General features: G+C 48.9%; 1 protein-coding gene and 1 long non-coding RNA gene across 2 annotated transcripts; both read right to left on the reverse strand.

Moving 5' to 3' along the window:
- Positions 1-4,646: 4,646 nt before the first annotated feature.
- On the reverse strand, positions 4,647-7,877 carry LOC125433129. The gene is made up of 2 exons (XR_007244599.1): positions 5,938-7,877; positions 4,647-5,352 (listed from the first exon to the last, which is right to left on the reverse strand). It is a non-coding gene; the product is annotated as an uncharacterized LOC125433129 (long non-coding RNA).
- Positions 7,878-8,694: 817 nt separating this feature from the next.
- Positions 8,695-16,520, reverse strand: SLC35E1 (solute carrier family 35 member E1). The gene is made up of 6 exons (XM_048497521.1): positions 16,061-16,520; positions 15,565-15,635; positions 15,041-15,178; positions 12,832-12,957; positions 11,247-11,492; positions 8,695-8,979 (listed from the first exon to the last, which is right to left on the reverse strand). The coding sequence occupies exons 1-6, from the start codon at positions 16,455-16,457 to the stop codon at positions 8,746-8,748; spliced, it is 1,212 nt and encodes a 403-aa protein (XP_048353478.1). The 5' UTR covers positions 16,458-16,520; the 3' UTR covers positions 8,695-8,745.
- Positions 16,521-19,518: the final 2,998 nt, after the last annotated feature.

The following is a 19,518-nucleotide window of genomic DNA, read 5'->3' on the forward strand; positions in this document are numbered from 1 at the left end:
GGTTTTGGGGCTGCACTCTGGCACCGTCTTGAAAAGGTTCGGGCCATCATCCTCTGGTCTGGACCAAGCACAAGAGGGTTCAGACCTGTGGGAGCCTCTTCCTGATAATTATGGGACTACAATTCCTACTCACCGTGGCAGGGCGATGGGACTGCAGTCCATGAACATCCGAAGAGCCACTGGTTCTCATTTCCCTCCCCCACACAATTGTGGGAGGAGGTCCAGTCACGTTTGTTCTAGGACAGTGGTTCCAACCTTCCTAATGCCGCGACCCTTTAATACCGTTCCTCATAAGAACATAAGAACATAAGAACAAGCCAGCTGGATCAGACTACCAAAGTCCATCTAGTCCAGCTCTCATCATGAGGCCCACTATAAGTGCCTTTAAGCTCTCACATGGTGGATGAACGCAATGGCTTCTTCAAGGCTGTTGCTCCCTGCATCACCTTGGAATTTGCTACATAGACGGTAACTCGGATCAAAGAGGATCAAGATTGGTAGCTATAGATCGAGTTCTCCATAAATCTGTTGAAGCCCTTTAAAGCTATCCAGGTTAGTACCACCACTCCTCCTGTGGTGCAGCATATTCCAAAACACCCACCACACGCTATGGAAGAAGTGTTTCCTTTTATTAGTCCTTCCACTCTTCCCCCAGCATTTCTAAATGAATGCCCCCTGGTTCTAGTAGTGCATGTGGGGAGAGAGAGAAAATTCTCTGTCAACATTTTCTCCTATGGTAATTTTGTAGACTTCAATCATATCCCCCCCTCAGCCTCCTCTCCAAACTAAAGAGTCCCAAACGCTGCAGCCTCCTAGGGAAGGTGCTCCAGTCCCTCAATCATCCTTGTTGCCCTCTCTCTGCACTTTTCTATCTCCTCAATATCCTTTTGAGATGGGCTACCAGAACTGACATAGTGCCCACCACTTGGTTTATATATAAGGGTGACAATCCTTGCAGTTTTATTATCAACTTTCTAATGATCCCCAGTATAGAGTTTGCTCTTTTCATGTGTCACTGCATTGAGTTGACATATCCCATGGAACTATCAGCTAAGGCGCTTAAATCCCTTTCCTGGTCTGTGACCCCGAGTAGCGCGACCCCTGTGTAGCGTGTATGTGAGGTTCTGGATTTTGCCTCCTATGTGCATCACTTTTACATTTTGCTGGTGAACTGCGCATTTGCAGAACTTCCGCAGGCCCATTCACCCTAATTTATCAAGGTCTCGGCAGGCTTCTTCTACGCCCAATCCTTTATGTGGTTCTCACCACCCTACATGGTACATCGTCTGCAAATCCTTGGCCACCGCTACCCACCCCTGCTTCCAGGTCATTTTATGAATACCGGGTTAAGAGCGCACTGGTCCAAAGCGGATCAGCGGGGGGACACCGCTCCCGGAAGCATCTCTCCATTTTAGTAAGAACTTCCCATTGACACCCACCCTTTGTTTCCTGTTTCTCAACCGGTTTCAATCACCATGTTGTGGTGCCCCACCGCTTATCCGTGTTGTGTCTCGGTGCGAGGCCATTCGAATATCATGGCTTTTCCGGGAGATGGTCTTGGCGACCTCTGTGAAAATGCCGTTCGACCTCCAAAGGGGTACTTAACCTATAGGTTGGAGAGAACTGCTGTTCTATGGATGATGCTGTTAGGGGATGCGTGCGTTGCATGATTGGATGCGGTTGCATCTTAGAGCGAAGTCCTGCGGTGAGTCGGAGATAGGCTGGCAGGAGATAAAATAATCATTGCTTTAGAGCGGTGGTGGCAAACTATAGCCACCGAGGTGCCAGAGGTAACCTCAAGAACCCTCTGTGGGTACTGCATAAACAGAATCCCCCCCCCCCCATCTAGGGCTGGCCTGTGAGCCACTGAACCGATTACAGCATTAAATCTAAGACCTAGTTTTGGGGAAGCAGTGTAGGTAACCCCTGTTAAGTAACTCCACTGATTTTCATGTGGAAGAACTAAAGTCGCGATCCTTTACCTGGGAGTAAGCTCAGTTGCTGGCAATGGGGACTTTAGCTTCTGGAAGTATTAAACCTTCCTAGGGTTGTGATTCACCTAATGCAAAGAGTTACTTACTGATTTGCTTCAAAGCTAAAGCCACCAACTATCACCTTCTCAAGCTTACTCCTGAGTAGCATGCGCTATACGGTTCACCAACTGGTTTTTTTCTAAATGAAACCTCAGTATTCAGGTTAAATTGCTGTGTTGGCACTTTGTGATAAATAAGTGGGTTTTGGGTTGCGGTTTGGGCACTCGGTCTCAAAAAGGTTCACCATCACTGCCTTAGAGTGAACACAGCTGGTGCTGATTAAGAAAGGAGACAAAATAAAGGCAGGGGGAAAGCAAAGAAAGTAAGTTTGTTTTGCGAGTGATTCACTCAGCACATAGCCTTGACTCCTGGTCATTATACTGAAACCAATCCTTATCGTTTGGAACTGTTTGAAGGATGGTTTGTTTTTGTGATTTCAAATGACAGCAAATAAAAGGCTTTGGACTTCGTTATAGAAAAGAATTGGTTTCCCTTGCTTTCATTTCTTCTCTCGCTGAAGCTTGCGAGACGATTGCAGTGGAAGAGGCTGGATCAAAGCCTGCGGGGCTGTGAGGAGGTTAGAACGGGCCCGTTGGCTCATACAAAGATATTCCCTCATCCATAAAAAGCCAGGAAGTACACGACCTGTTTTGGACCTCAGGCGCCTGAATAAGCATCTTTGGCTCTGTTGGTTCTGTGCACTGTCCCTATCTAATATCCTTCCCCTCCTCACGCTTGGGATTGGTTTTCTGTGGTGACCTCACCGACGCATATTTCTATACTCCCATCCATGGACACGGCCACCAGTTCCTCAGATTCAAATGTGGAAACCAAGCTCCAAATGTGGAAACCAGCTCCACACAAACATAGGATGACCATAGACAAAGGAAACAAAGGCCAGGATACTTCTATTCAGATGCTCCCACCAGTGACCTTGCTATCTCCATTGTTACTCCCATGCTGTAGACTTCATTTGTTACTCATACTTTCCTCTATTCAGATGCCCTCAACTATTGACCTGGTTGTCTTCATGCTCATCAGACAATGTTTCTTCACCCACCCTGGACAATCTTAACATGGTATATATACTCCTAACTTGCTTTCCCAACATCGAAGATTCCTCTGAAGATGCCAGCCCCTAGATACGAAGCGAAACATCAGAGAGAAGGCTGCTAGAATACTGACCGAACGGTCTGGGAAACCACACAGCACCCCAGTGATTCTGGCCGTGAAAGCCTTCGACAGTACATGGAAACCAAGTGTTTATGTACAGAGTCTCCTCCCCTTCAGTCTGGCCACTGCCCCCCGCCCCCCCGCCATTCACCAAATATATATATGTCTATGGTGGTGGCTCACTTGGCAGAAAAGGGGCATACGCAGTGGTGGGATTCTGAAACTTCGGCCACCAGTTTGCCCCTGCCATGCCCTCCCCCCTTTCTGATGTTGGGCAAGGGAAGGTGGCAGCTGTGGGCTGGGCATCTTTCACCTCGGGCTGGGAGGCCTGACCTGCAGCTGGTCTGGGGTGGTGGCATTCCAGTTTGCTACTGGTTCTACCGAACCGGTGTGAACTAGCTGAATTCCGCCTCTGGTTATATGGCCGTGGTGGCGAACCTTTGGCACTCCAGATGTTATGGACTACAATTCCCCACATCGAAACTCCGCCGCCAGCATGCTTTGGCCAATTGGCCATGCTGGCAGGGGCTGATGGGAATTGTAGTCCATGACATCTGGAGTGCCAAAGGTTCGCCACCACTGTTATATGGTATTTCTGTACTTTGATGACTGGCTCCTGGTGGCCCCTCTGAATCTTAGTTGTGTGACCATCTTGCCATGGTCTTGGACACCACACTGGCCTCTTTGAAGAAGAAGAAGAGTTTGGATTTATATCCCCCCTTTCTCTCCTGCAGGAGACTCAAAGGGGCTGACAATCTCCTTGCCCTTCCCCCCTCACAACAAACACCCTGTGAGGTGGGTGGGGCTGAGAGAGCTCCGAGAAGCTGTGACTAGCCCAAGGTCGCCCAGCCGGCGTGTGTGGGAGTGTACAGGCTAATCTGAATTCCCCAGATAAGCCTCCACAGCTCAGGCGGCAGAGATGGGAATCAAACCCGGTTCCTCCAGATTAGATACACGAGCTCTTAAGCTCCTACGCCACTGCTGCTCTGGGTCTGTTGGTCAACCTAGATCAGGGGTAGGGAACCTGCGGCTCTCCAGATGTTCAGGAACTACAATTCCCATCAGCCTCTGTCAGCATGGCCAATTGGCCCTACCCCTGACCTAGATAAATCTGTCAACTGTTCACTAACCTTCAGGGAGCAGACATAGCTGCACCAGCGCCTGGTCAGGGCACTGAGGAGTCCTGCCCAGCATTTATAAATTTTAAATTCCATAAACATTTCACATATTGCAATTTTATATAGTAAGTTATATATGATACATTTTATAGGGTTAAGCAGTAAAATTAGTTCAAGTTGCTAGGCAAGCAAGTAGAGCATCGTATTTCGCTCCCCCCATGTGGCTGCCCTCTGAAATTCTTTCCTGTAGCTTCGGTTTCTGGAAATTTCATCTCTAGCCCGGAATAATACCCGTTTTCAAAAAGACTCAACCAAGACAGACTTTCATTTTACAAGATTTGGCATTATTTAAATGTTTTAAATTTCAGCACAATTCTAGAACAGCTTGTTATCCGATTTTACGTTTTCTGGCTCGAAACAAAAACAAGGGTCCAGCGGCACTTTATATCCCGGCAAAAACCTCTCCGGTGCCTCTGGACACTTGCTTTGTTTAGCTCCTGCTGGCTAAACACAACCACTCTGGAAAAAAATCCCTCCACTGCTGTACACTGACTTGAAAGTTCACCCCACTTGGGCTTGGAGCAACCTTCATTTATACATAATCTGTACATCCACACCCATCTTAATAACATATTCCTTGTTCAGTAATGGCTAATACTATTTATAACCCATTTAGAGAGAGATTCTGCCCCTCCAAGGCCCAGAAATTCAGCATTGAGAACATCCTCAGCTGGCCTCTCTCTTTGAAAAGGGACCCCCCTGATGAGGGCAGAAGTGATGGACCAGCCTAGTGCCAGCGGGAGATTCTGAATCTGAGACTGCAACACGCACGCACGCACACACACACACACACACACACACTGAAACCCCCACTAACACCAAGGAGAAGAGATGAAAAGTAAAGCTCTCACCCCCCAAGTCATAACAATCATTTAAGCAAACATCCACCCACCCCCGCCACTGTTCGACCTCATTTGAGTTCTGCACCAATCATCTGAATGCTACGTTGGCCACAAAAGACCCTGCTTCTGTGAGTGGCGAACCTTCCCCTGAGCATCTCCAGATGTTATCGGACTACAATTCCCATCAGCCCTTCCAGCATGGCCGAGGTGGCCATGCTGGCGAAAGCTGATAAATTGTAGTCCATAAATCCCATCTAAATTGCCATAAGTGTCTCGCCAACACTGCGCCTACTTGAATATTTATGAACCCTCACACCCCACTCCTTCCAGTGTGTCTCAGACCCTCTTCATTCCTACTAGACAACCAACAGTACCCACAAACGTGGTTTTTACATATCCAGGCCATCCTGGTACTGGCATTTCGCAAAGTCAAGGTTGCCATACGCATGAAGTCTGTGGTGGCAAAACACACACAGACATACAGCTCATTCACTTCTGTAAAAGGTGTTTGTATTTTTAAAACAAGCAAGGTCTTCCAACTGTAAGGAGGGAAATGGCCCCATCATTTGTTCGGACTCAAAAGCAGGTTTTTTTTCCCCTTTGTTGAAAATGTCCGATCTTTGTTCCTGACATCTGTTTGGGTTCTCTATGTAATAGAGACCGCACAAGTTTGAAATATATTCAGCTCTAAAAGGACAGCAACACATAGACCCGTGGTGGCGAACCTTTGGCACTCCAAATGTTATGGACTACAATTCCCATCAGCCCCTTCCAGCATAGCCAATTGACCATGCTGGCAGGGGCTGATGGGAATTGTAGTCCATAACATCTGGAGTGCCAAAGGTTCGCCACCACTGACATAGACTATTCAATTAACAGGTATAAATGGGCAGGCACACCTACTAGTCGCTCAGCCCATCCCCAGACTGAAGCATGTCCAGATAAGGCTGGACGCCCTCTACTCTGCCAGGGGAAGCAGTCGGGGGGAGGGGGCAGTCTCCCACCAGGAGCCGGCTGTCTGCCTAAGGAGGGGGCACCCTCTCAGCTGCCTCCTGCCCCCGCAGGCAGCTCGCCAGCAAAGCCACACACCTAAGGAACAGATCAAGGAGAACCGAATCGTGCTCTTCCTTGGTGCCAGGATAGCCGTCTGGAGGCACAAGATGAAAAAGCATTTTCCATCTGTACTCCCTCAGGCCTCCTCTCTACCACCCGCTCTTTCAAACATTCCTCATCCTAACCAGCTATTCTAATTCCAAACAGTCACAACCTGGAGAAGATTTTACGACAAAAAAATGGGAAAAAGAGTAAAGATGGTACAGAAATGGGAACTGCAGAATCAGCGCGTTCCCGCCTCCAGTACCTCTGGTAAGGAAGAGACACACAAACTAAGGAGCCTGGGGTGCCAGCTCATCCGTGAGGCACACGCTCACTTTCTGCCCAGCGACGGCATCTCCTCCCATCCAGCTTCTGCAGGCAAACACACACACAAACCCAGAACTGTCTTCCTCGGCCGCTTTCTGCTTTGATGGAGGAAAAGGCAGAATTAAAGCTATCGCCTGCGTGTAATCCAGCAGGAGGGGAAAGTTTTACTCAACCTCTAAAAAGGAAAAAAAAATTAAATGACATCAATCTTCTCTACGATCATCTCTTGCCCCGTTTCATCCTCTCCTAGCCAGGACACATTTCTGCCTAAAAAACCTGCGGGCAAAAGCAGTGCTGACCCACCCCCCACCCCCGGAAGAAAGGCACCCAGCCCCCAGAGGATGGAAAATTCAGTCTGTCCTGACAGGAGCCCCAGAGACTAACAGGACCAGGGAATCTCTCTTAACCAGACTCTGGCGCTCCCAAGAGCAGCCGATCACAGAATGAATCTCCGCCTCTCTGCTGAACTAGGCTTTGGGACAGCTTCTCAGAAGCACCTCTGCAGTGGAAATAACACTCTTGGTGGGAACAGTTCAAACCTGTCTGGCTGAATTTCCAAAGACCTGGGGTGGAGAGGGGGAGAACAGACGCAGACTGTTTTTCAAAGGGCCCTTCTGAAAGCCAGAGCTCCCTTGTTTACCTGGGCAAACACAGAAACCAAGGTAACCCTCCAGGGACGTCGTGAACAAAAGCACCAGCAGTGCCAGTCACACCAACTCCACAAGTGGGAATCTGGGCCAGGTGAGGAATAGAAAAAGGCAAGATATGCCAAGGAACAGAAACAGGAACCAGAGCAGCAGATGCTCAAAACAAATAAGCTTGAGTTATATAATACAGACGCCAAAGTTCTATAACGTTGCGTAACAAAATTGAATTTAAAATACACAAACATACACAACTTCCTGTAAAATGGGGGAAGCTGCAGAAACACTCAGCATCTGAGGTCCCGGCCGTTGCAGAAAGTTAACAATGGGCTTTATGCTCAAGCAAGCACTATTCCAAATGCACATATGTAAAGAGGAGTGTGTCTTATTGCCCAGATCACTGAAAAAAATTGATGCATCTCATGATTTTGAGGGGGGGGGAAATCTAATGGAAGCCTTTGAGGTCCACATAACACATTAATGACAATAAACCCTTCTGTGGCATGATTCCTTTGAACAAATTACTATTCTATGTATTGTCGAAGGCTTTCACGGCCAGATTCGACTGGTTGTGGTGGGTTTTCTGGGCTGTGTGGCCATGGTCTGGTGGGTCTTGTTTTTAACGTTTCACTTGCATCTGTGGCTGGCATCTTCAGAGGTGTATCACAGAGGGAAGACTGTTACAAACTGTGTCAGTGTGTGTAACAGACTTCCCTCTGTGATGCACCTCTGAAGATGCCAGCCACAGATGCAGGTGAAACGTTAGGAACAACATCCACCAGACCACGGCCACACAGCCCGGAAAACCCACCACAACAAATTACTATTCTGTCTCACACACACCTGAACCAAATCTGAACTGAAAGCATCAAAGATCTCTCTCAGTACCCCCTTGCCATGTTGCAGGTGCCATAGGTCAAGACAGGAAGCTACTCACAAACACACACACACACACACACACACACCCCATCTTGAAAGTGCTATCAACTGTCACTTATCAGGAAACTTCATAGAAGAGCGGATGAGTGAGTGCCACTCTTCGCAAACTACACTCTGGAAGCAGCTTCTGAACAAAACAAGGCAGCGTGCAAATCCACGATCCGGGGTGGGGGGGTTACAAGTTGAAATACTGGCCACATGGCTGCTTCTCCCAGCAACTGAGTGGTTCCGGAGCACCCACAACAACAGAGATATGAAGTTTGGGCCTCGTGCTTTCTTTGGCACATCTCCATCCAAGGTTGTCACACATAACTTGCTGTAGCGTCCTGTTTCTGTTGACAAATTGCTTGGGTAAAGAGAGGCCTCCACTTTAGAGGGGAAACGCCCCTCCAATCTTTTAACACAGGGACCTTCCCCTCGGTGCAACACATACGGCCAATATGTCTTTTTGAAGCCTTAGCTGGAATCCTGGGGGAACCCTGTGCCAACAGTCTGCACCAGTTTGCCAAAAACACTATATATCATACCGATTGGAGTTGTAAGCAGTCACATAGTTTTGCCGGCTATACTGAAAGTGATCAGTTAGAACGTTGTTCCTGCCATACTGGAAGTCCTCATGTTGTGTGAACGATGGGATCCCATTCTGAGACTTCTCAGGAGTGCTCCGGTACCGCTCCAGGTTCACAAGGTCCCCTGTTGTCATGGGAAGGAAGTGTTTCTTTGCTTCCCGGTTTGCATCATACTTTGTCTGCGGAACAAAAGTTTGTCAGCTTTATTTTCTCAGAGAGAAATGAACATGGGGTAGAAAATGGGGTAGAAAATGTTGACAGAGAGAAATGTTTCTCTCTTTCTCACAATACTAGAACCAGGGGGCATCCATTGAAAATGCTGGGGGGAAGAATGAGGACTAATCAAAGGAAACACTTCTTCACGCAACGTGTGATTGGTGTTTGGAATATGCTGCCACAGGAGGTGGTGATGGCCACTCACCTGGATAGCTTTAAAGGGGGCTTGGACAGATTTATGGAGGAGAAGTTGGTTTACGGCTACCAATCTTGATCCTCTTTGATCTGAGATTGCAAATGCCTTAACAGTCCAGGTGCTCGGGAGCAACAGCCGCAGAAGACCATTGCTTTCACATCCTGCATGTGAGCTCCCAAAGGCACCTGGTGGGCCACTGCTAGTAGCAGAGAGCTGGACTAGATGGACTCTGGTCTGATCCAGCTGGCTTGTTCTTATGTTCTTATGTTCTTAACATGATGAACAATTCCAAGAGAAGGCTACATCTCCCAGCCTTCAAAACCTACCAGCCAGCTTGCCTCTACAGACTGCTGGACAGGGTGAATAAAGACATCTAACAGAGCAGCCCGCAGCCTTTGAAGGAGAAAAACCTTGAGAGGGCCTGATTAAGAAAAATGAACATAAGAACATAAGAACAAGCCAGCTGGATCAGACCAGAGCCCATCTAGTCCAGCTCTCTGCTACTCGCAGTGGCCCACCAGGTGCCTTTGGGAGCTCACATGCAGGAGGTGAAAGCAAGGGCCTTCTGCTGCTGCTGCTGCTGCTGCTGAGCACCTGGTCTGCGAAGGCATTTTCAATCTCAGAACAAGGAGGATCAAGATTGGTAGCCATAGATCGACTTCTCCTCCATAAATCGGTCCAAGCCCCTTTTAAAGCTATCCGGGTTAGAAGCCATCACCACCTCCTGTGGCAGCATGATTCCAAACACCAATCACCGCGTTAGCGTGAAGAAGTGATTTCCCTTTGATTAGTCCTAATTCTTCCCCCCAGCATTTTCAATGGATGCCCCCTGGTTCTAGTACTGTGAGAAAGAGAGAAAATTTTATCTCTGCCAACATTTTCTACCCCATGCATAATTTTATAAACTTCAATCATATCCCCCCTCAGCCGTCTCCTCTCCGAACTAAAGAGTCCCAAACGCTGCAGCCTCTCCTCATAAGGAAGGTGCTCCAGTCCCTCAATCATCCTCGTTGCCCTTCTCTGCACTTTTTCTATCTCCTCAATATCCTTTTTGAGATGTGGCGACCAGAACTGGACACAGTACTCCAAATGCTTCTGTTCTTGAGAAAAGTTCAGGCTCTGTGCTCATGTGTAGAAGGGGAAAAGGAGACCCAAATTCAAGCCTCAGCACCTCCAGTTAAAAGGATCTCTGGAATCAGGTGCTGGAAAGGCTGTTCCCTGCCTGGAGCCTCGGAGAACAACTGCTCGTCGGAGGGGAGCGTACTGAGCGAGAATGACCAAGAGATGGACTCAACTAACTGCACCTGCAGAAGACAGGAGGGGCAGTGGCTCACTGGGAAAGCATTCCCCTGGCATGAAAAAAGGTCTCAGGCTCAGTTCCCAGTAGCGCTTCCTTTAAAAAGGGACCGGGCAGCAGTTGATAGGACAAGCCTCTGCCAGAGGTCCTGCAGAGCCACTGCTAGGCTGAGCAGACGACACTAACTGTGATGGCCAAAGAGCATTCAGGATAGGGCAGTTCTGTATGTTCAGTTGCACGAGAAGGACTGTACAGGGGGAAAACAGGCAACATCCTGAGCCTTTGGGGGAGGGCGGTATATAAATATGATAGATAAACAAACAAACAAACAAACAAACAAGGGATTCCCCACTGATTCTGGTTCTGCTTGTAATTAGACCCAGAACACTTTCAGAGATGGGGAGACGCGAGCACACACCACAGTCCCGTGTCTTTCTACGTGCTAACAAGGAAGCAGACAATGGAGACTGCTGTTCCACTGGCCACGCAGGCCTCCCAATCAACTCTGGAAGAGCACAGTTTCAGGCAAGGGGCGAGAAAGTGAAGTAGAAGTCCTGCCCCCCGCCCCCCCAATTGGTTGCACACGGCAACTCTTCCTGCCCAGAGGAAAGCGGAAGGGGGCGGTAACCTCATCCTCCCACTCCAAAGCTGACCCAAACCCCAACTCCCAGCTGCACAGGGCATGGTTCCCCCACGGGAAAGCCCCCTGCTCTCAGCTGCCCCCTGGGAACCAATACCTTGTTATACAAGAACACCCCAAGGATGGCCGTCATCATGCCCAGCACGTTAGTGGTGGTCACTGGGTTGCGCAGCATGATCAAGGAGACGGTAATGACGGTGATCCTCTTTGTGGCATTTGCAACGGAGTAGCTCAGCGGGCTGATGAGACTCAGGATGCTGAAGGCAATGACATTCTGGGCAAAGTTGCAGAAGCCGCTGACAGCCAGGAGGAGGATGGTCCAAGGCCAGCGCGCCATCGAACTCTGCAAGGAAGTGCCAGAGCAGCAACAAGGTGAGGACTGGGGAGATGCGAGTGCAAACACTTTACAGACAAATTCAACCCGGCTTAAATATTACAAAGAACAGCAAAAGGTTCGGCGAAAACCCAACAAAAACAGCCCAATGCAAGGAATACTGCAAATAAATTTGTAATGGCTATATTCTAGTCACAGCTATGAATGTCATTATGTAAATGTACAATTAAGTAAAGCAAAAACATTCATCTACATCAGCACAAATAAATCGAACGTCTCATTGTGAGGATAATTCACATCAAGTCTCTGTATGATGAAGCCACCATAAGCTCACCACACCGCCAAAGAGCGTTGGAAAGGAGTCCAAATGTCCACCGCCAGTTATTTTTACCATGTGGCTAACAAAGGCAAAAAGTCCAAAGTCTCGGCGTTCAGAGAATAATGGGAACGTACTGCAGTGACAATGATCAGCAAAACACATACGCTCTTCTGTAGAGTTTTCGCAATTCCTCTTCAGTGCATTATTGCTGCAATAATACTTCCCGAAATCCTTTCAATTATTGCATATATTTCCAATCCGTCCTACGAATCCTTCATTAGGTGTTACCTCTTGGAAACGTAGCGGTTCCTACATTGCAGCAATAATGCACTGATCCCCCTGCCGGGCAGCCCTTCACATACGTATGTGTGCATGCACGTAGCATCAGGGTTTCCATTCACTCCAACTGAGACTGCCTCTACAGTTATTTGGATTTTAAATAACTGCCGTGCTTTTCTGCATATCCTTCTGTCTGTCATCTTTCAAAGAAGAACTTATTCAGATAACCCAGGCTTGGGTTCAGCGCTGGCTCTGGAAACCGGAAGCCCAATGCAGAAATGGTTGGAATATATATGGGAGCAAATACAATTAGAAATTTTCGACACAATGTCAAGAAATCAAATATGGCAAGAAAAACAAAAGGACATGAAGGAGTTTGGATGGAATTTAAAGACTGGCTAAACGAAATTGGAATTACAGAAGAAAAATGGACAAGAAGATTGAAAAGAATGGACCTGCTGCTGCGCATCTAAAGAAGAGAAGAAGGAGGGGGAGGGGAAAAAGGGGAAAAAAAGATATGGAGGATGTATATAAAGTACACATTATAAATCTGTAATAATTCTGAAATATCAATAAAAAAATATTTTTAAAAAAAATGGAAACCGGAAGCCACAAGGCAGAAAGATCAAAGTTTGCAGCAAGTAACAATAAGGTGCAAGCATCAGAGCTTTGCCCAAACTCCTGGCAGAAACATCCAGACAAGACTAAGGCAGCAGGAGAGTCCAGCCGCTGAGCCATCCTTGAACTTACCAAGTCATTCTCTACGAGGAAGGAAGAAAGATCAACAAGGACCCACGTTGGGATCATGAAGAACACAGCGTGGCACCCAAGGATATTCAGGAGGCGGAGATGGTGTATTCGTGAGTCTCTAAGTACCTGAAAGGCAGAAGAGTGACAACAGACCTTTCTTGAACAATTAGTCCCCCTCCCACAAAAAACCAATCATCCTGACAAGACAGCACCATATAACGATGTGCATTGAAAAGGGAAAGAGGGATTCCATTTGATCACCCCAAAAGGCTATGCTGGGGATCATTGGACCTGCATGGACATCTGTGTGGGTTGCGGACTGTGATGAGAAGGACAATTGCCACAGCAATGCGTGGCTGGGCCCACTAATAAAATATAATTTTCTCTGTAGCACTTCGTGGATTTCATAAGCAACACACTATAATTGTTTATACAAAGTGTAAAGATAAAAAACAATATATACAGTGTTATCTTCATTTTAAATGTCAAAAAGTATTTGCGGCTCCAAGTGTTTTCTTTTCCGTGGAAAACAGGTCCAAATGGCTCTTTGGGTGTTAAAGGTTGATGATCCCTGGGCTATGCAAAATCTCAAAGCATCAAGATGATCAATTTAACTTTGTTCCGGCATATATTTTGTTCCAAATGCCTGCAAGACCATGTTGTAACATCAGGGCCTAAAATATGTGCTCCCCAGAACACTTGTCTTTATAACAACCGGCCTGCAACTTTAAAGGCCTGCACAATGTTTTGTGTCAATCTGACTGGTCTTAATAAAAGATGCCACACTGGGATTTTATTCTCAGTTTTTGGATTCAAAAGTTTCAGACCTTTACGCCTCCGTCCATCTCCCGTATACACAGGGGCGTAACGAGGCAAACTGTAGCCCTGGGCAAAACCCGAGTTGGATGCCCCCCCCCCCCCCCAATGGTCAGCCACTTCACCATGACCAATTTTTTTTTGCACCAGGACATTGGTGCGTGCAGGGGATGCATTTTTAGACACATCAGCACTACAATTTCAGCGTATCATCAGGAGACTGTCCTTATGCTATCCCCCAAGTTTGGTGAGGTTTGGTTCAAGAAGTCCAAAGTTATGGACTCCCAAAGGGGGTGCCCCATCCCCCATTGTTTCCAATGGGAGCTAATAGGAGATGGGGGCTACAGTTTTGAGGGTCCATAACTTTGGGCCCCTGAATCAAACTGGTATTCAAACCTGAGGGGGGGTATCATTAGGCAGTCTCCTGATGAGACCCTGAAAGTTTTGAGACTGTGCCCCTCAGAAATGTGCCCTCCCCAGCTTGCAAACCCCCATTGAGCCAGCAATGCAGAAAAACTCTGTCCGTAGAATTGCAGATTCTTGGGTAAATTTCACAAAATGGAAAACCAAGTGAAAGCACTTATTCTCATTGGTGATGCTCTGGGTAGCTGCCCAATTCGTCTAATGGCATTACTAGCGCGTGATACACACAGGCTTAACGAGGCAAACTGTAGCCCTGGGCAAAACCTGAGTTGGATGCCCCCCCCCCCCCCAATGGTCAAAGCCACTCTACCATGACTCAATTTTTTTTTTTTTGCACTAGGACATTGAAGTGCGTGCAGGGATGCATTTTAGACTACATCAGGCACTATAATTTCAGCGTGACAATGGGAGACTGTCCCATGCTATCCCCAAGTTTTGGTGGTGAGGTTTGGTTCAAGAAGTCCAAAGTTATGGACTCCCAAAGGGGGTGCCCCATCCCCCATTGTTTCCAATGGGAGCTAATAGGAGATGGGGGCTACAGTTTTGAGGGTCCATAACTTTTGGCCCCTGAATCAAACTGGTATTCAAACCCTGAGGGGGGGTATCCTAAATTAGGCAGTCTCCTGATGAGACCCTGAAAGTTTTGAGACTGTGCCCTCAGAAATGTGCCCCCTCCCCCAGCTTGCAACCCCCATTGACAGCAATGCAGAAAACTCAATGTCCGTAGAATTGCAGATTCTTGGGTAGAATTTCACCAAAATGGAAAACCAAGAAAATACCCAAAATGAAAGCACTTTGATTCTCCATTGGTGATGCTCTGGGTAGCTGCCCAATTCGTCTAATGGGCATTAGCTAGTCGCGTGATAATGCCCATGAGGCCCTGGTAACAAAGCCCAATCTGGCAAAATCCTGAATTTAAACCCCTGGCACAGATGCAGCCATCCAGCAGAGGCTGAAATTTGAGAGATACCTTTTTAGAGAAGATATTCTGAAGTGAGAAACAGAGAGTTGCGGCGAGGGCACTCACGAGCCCCCACGTGTCAAATGACAGCTCTGTGATCGTTGCCAGCAGGACTCCACCAATGATGGGGATGAGAGACAGATAGACCTGCAAGAGAGAAAAGATGGCTCTTAAGAACATAAGAAGTAGCCTGCTGGATCAGACCAGAGTCCATCTAGTCCAGCACTCATGCAGGATGTGAAAGCAATGGCCTTCTGCTGCTGCTGCTGCTCCTGAGCACCTGGTCTGCTAAGGCATTTGCAGTCTCAGATCAAGGAGGATCAAGATTGGGAGCCATAAATCGACTTCTCCTCCATAAATCTGTCCAAGCCCTTTTTAAAGCTATCCAGGTGAGTGGCCATCAAGGGGCAGCTCCCCAAGAAGGGAAGAAGGTCCTTCCACAACAGAAGAGGAGGGCTGGCAGGACACACCCCCCCCCCAATTGGCCCATCCCCTAAAGCCTCTTCTGACTGCTAGCAGGGCATTCCTCTTACCTTGGTAGTCTGTTTCTCCTTCATTATGATTCTTGACAGCAAAACCACCCAAATAGGCATGGTCGCCTTCACTGAAAAGGTGAAGGAGGAGGAAGAAGGGTTAGAAGGGTCAAAAAAGCTGGAAGACAGGTTCAGGCAGCGGGAGGGGGAAAATCAGCGAAAAGTTGACCCCAGCAGATAGGCCAGCAGAGTGGGGGTTTCAACCCAGGGTTCTGAACGGAGTCATCTTTCCACTGCAAGCACTCTGCACGCTGCTCAAGGATACTCATTCTACGGCTCTGGTGGTAGAAAACCCTTCTTCACTCCTCTCAACCCCTCTCTCCCTTCTGATGAAGAAACACAGAGCGCTGCTCCTGGTTCTCACAAGTCCCAGAAAACCCGGTTCAAATCCCCATCGCCCATCTCCCCAGGTGGCCGCCGGCCACCACGCCCTCTCCGACTCCTCCCCTCCCTCCCTCCCCAGCCACCCCCTCCCGGGCGCGCCCCCGCGTCTCACCGGTGTGGGCGTAGGAGACGGGCACGCGCCAGAGGGAGACGTGGGCGCTGACGGAGGCGAGGTACTTGCCGAAGGCGAGCGGGAGGATGAGGCGCGGGTAGGCGCGGGGGGGCAGCTGGGCGGGGCCGGCGGCGGGGACGCGCCAGGCGCGCAGCAGGGGGGGCAGCAGCGCCACCAGGCCCAGGACGTGGCACAGCGAGACGGTCACGGGCCGCGGGAACTCGCCCAGCAGCACCTTGTTCACCACGTTCCCGCCCGCGCTGAGCGCGTACCACGCCAGGCACAGCGCCGGCACGCGCAGCGGGACCACGCCGCGCGCCCCCGCCGGGGCTGCGGGCGAGGGTGGCGGGGAAGGCGGCGCAGCCGGAGGGGACGAAGGAAGCCCCGGCGACGCCATCTCCACCGGCGCCGCGGCTGCTGCTGCGCGCGCCTCCCTCGCCGGCGGCCGCGCGCCCCGCTGCGTCACTTCCGCCCGCCGACAGGAAACAGACGTCCGGCCGGGGCTGCGGGAGGAGGCCGCTCTGGCTTCACGCAGCGATAGAGAGGAAACGGGTCACGGGGAGGCCCTGCGGCGAAGGGCTCATCAGTGCGCATGCCCAGAGGAGGCCGAGCCAGGGAGCGCGGCGGGTCCTCCTCGGCGGGCCAAGAAGACCCCCGAGGCCGCCTTTCCCCGCTAAGCGCGCCTCTCCTCCTCCCGTCTGCCCAGGAAGGCCGGGGACCGCGGGGCAGACACGGAGGGGAAGGGTTGGGCAACCGGGCAACAGCCGGAAGGAGCTCCGTCCTCCAGAATTCAGTTCCTCTGGGGCTTCCGGGGTGGGGTGGGGGAGTAGTTTTCGCCCCCACGGCAACCCCTTGGTTCCGGGTAGCGTTGGAAGCAGCGGCCATTTGAATTTGCCTTTGAAAATCAGAGCAGAATGTTAAGGCAACCGGTATTCATTCAAGCAAGAAGAAAAAAGAGTTTGGATTTATATCCCCGCTTTCTCTCCTGTAAAGAGACTCAAAGGGGCTAACAATCTCCATCCCCCCCCCCCCCACACACAAACACCCTGTGAGGTGGGTGGGGGCTGAGAGAGCTCCGAAGAAGTGTGACTAGCCCAAGGTCACCCAGCTGGCATGTGTGGGAGTGCACAGACTAATCTAGTTCCCCAGATAAGCCTCAGCTGAAGCAGCGGAGCTGGGAATCAAACCTGATTCCTCCAGATTAGAATGCACCTGTTCTTAACCACTACACCACTGCTGCTCCTGTTCATTGGAACCTCCTGCTCATTTTTTTGGTGAGCCTTATTGAAATCATTTTAGAAAAAAGTTGTTTTTTGTTTGACAACAGCAAACAATACCCTTGTCTGGCTCTAATCCAGGATTAAAAACTCCAGTTTAATGAAACTACTGGTATTTAAAAACACATATATCCTTAAACATATAAGCCATACATGTAGTGGACAAAATCAATGAGTCTGGAACACAAACACACACATATACACATGGGAAATCCCTGAACCAATTCACATGCGACAAGTTTTTAAATAGTTTCATTAAAAAGGGGTATTTGTTGCTGTTGATATTTATACTGTCTTAGACTCCGCTTTGTATTAAACTAGCCCAAGGTCACCCAGCTGGCATGTGTTCAAGTGCACAGGCTAACCTAGTTTCCCAGATAAGCCTCCACAGTTCACGTGTTAGAGCAGGGAATCAAACCCGGCTCTCCAGATTAGAGTGCACCTGCTCTTAACCATTATGCCACTGCTGCAAAACACAGTGGTACAAAACCATGCACAAAAGAGGCTGCTTCTTAAATTTTTATGTTATGTCATGGTAATTGATGTACTTGTGCTGCGTTCTCAGCAGAGTTTCCAATGCAGTCTACCATTTAAAGACAATACCTGCTAAAAATATAATGTACAGAACAATGCAGCAGCCTGCAATTAAAAGCCAAAAACCAATTCCACAGGTAGCAGGAGCACATACAAAAGGAATATCAGTAGCCCGCTACTAAGTCCTTGCTTTAAAAAGGGGGAAACCTTGCTGTTAAAAGTCAGTCTGGTGCCAGCGGGCTGTCTAATCAGGTGTCGGGGAAGTGCTCACCAAAAGACAAGGCACTGCCCATTGGGACAAGGCCTTCCCAATCTCTGGGAATTCGGACTCCAGTGTTCAACCAGGTTTAAGTTTTGCAGGGAGGAAGGGAACAGGCACTCGCATGTCAGCTGGGCCAGCAGCCAGTCCATTCCATCCAGCTCAATCTCTTCAGGTACAATAAGAACAGCCAAAAGTCTCATCATGCCTGGCTTTACTTAGAAGGAAGTCCCATTAAGCTGAAATGGCCTACTCCCAAATAATGGAGACAGAAGCCTTAAGAGGACCATACTGATGGCATCTTACAGATGAACAGGCTTACAAGTGATCCAGAACTTTCCCGCCCCCCCTCCTCCCCATCAAGTCACATTTGACTTCCAGAAAGCCACTGAGTTTTCAATGCAAGATGGGTACAGAGACGGTTTCATCACATTGCCTCCGCATCACAACCCTGGTATCCCTTGGAGGTCTCCCATCCTAACATTTACCAGGGTCAACTCTGCTTCACTTCTGAGACCTTACAGATCAGGGATAGAGCACATATTCTCAAAAGGCAACCCCATGATTAGCAGTTAGTCTGTTGAAGATGATAGCCTTCTTGTAGCAGAAACTTCTGTGGGCCTCCCTACCGTGCATGAAGGAAAGTGAGGTCTCTTGTGGTCCCTCAAGACTAACAGACACATTTGGACAAAAGCTCCTGTGGACTCACCACAACGAACCTGCTAGTTCCACAGACCTCCTTCTGCTATGCAAGGAGCCTACAGGTCCTTGGGAGGCCTCATGAAGACTGGACAAAGCCGCTTTCATCAGGGGAAACTCCTTGGGCAAACTGACATTGCTGGCAGAATAGGCCCAATGCGTTCAATTCACTAGTTTGATCTGCCGACGAACGTGTCTGAAGTGCTACATCCTCCAAGTTTATCCTAAACGACCAAGAATCACAAACCATGTTGTATCTCCACACACTGCTGCTGCAAATAGGCCATTCTGTTCTTATCTTGTAAACATTTCTGTCTTGAACAGTGACGAGGCCCCACTGTTTAATAATCCACTTCTCTATGCCCCTGTGGACGAGCCCTGCGGGGATATGGGCAGGATATGAATCAAATAAATAAACAAACAGGTCTGCCGTGGGAAAAGACGCTCAGAACTGCATCTTCAGACCTGTTCTTCGCACACCAGGTCACCTGGCAAAAGGTCTCAGGCAAGTATGCATTGGAAGCTAAGGACATTGTGTTGTGATCCAGAGGAAATGTCTGCTGAAGGATAGGGGATTTTTGCCAGCTCCCCCTTTATGCTAACCCACTGAGGGCTCCTGGAACAGCTAAAACGTTGTAAGCGACTCTGAAGGTAAAATATAAAACACACTTTTAAGGCTCTGTGTTGGT

This window comes from Sphaerodactylus townsendi, linkage group LG05 (genome assembly GCF_021028975.2).
Source record: "Sphaerodactylus townsendi isolate TG3544 linkage group LG05, MPM_Stown_v2.3, whole genome shotgun sequence".
NCBI lineage: Eukaryota > Metazoa > Chordata > Lepidosauria > Squamata > Sphaerodactylidae > Sphaerodactylus > Sphaerodactylus townsendi.

What these genes read in the sequence shown, in the direction of transcription:
- SLC35E1 (XM_048497521.1), bottom strand. Translation starts at nt 16,457, where the DNA reads ATGGCGTCGCCGGGGCTTCCTTCGTCCCCTCCGGCTGCGCCGCCTTCC. An exon ending in AGAATATCTTCTCTAAAAAG is followed by an intron (nt 12,958 to 15,040) that starts GTATCTCTCAAA and finishes TCTGCCTTTCAG; the next exon opens with GTACTTAGAGACTCACGAAT. An exon ending in GGGTGTTCTTGTATAACAAG is followed by an intron (nt 8,980 to 11,246) that starts GTATTGGTTCCC and finishes TTTGTTCCGCAG; the next exon opens with ACAAAGTATGATGCAAACCG.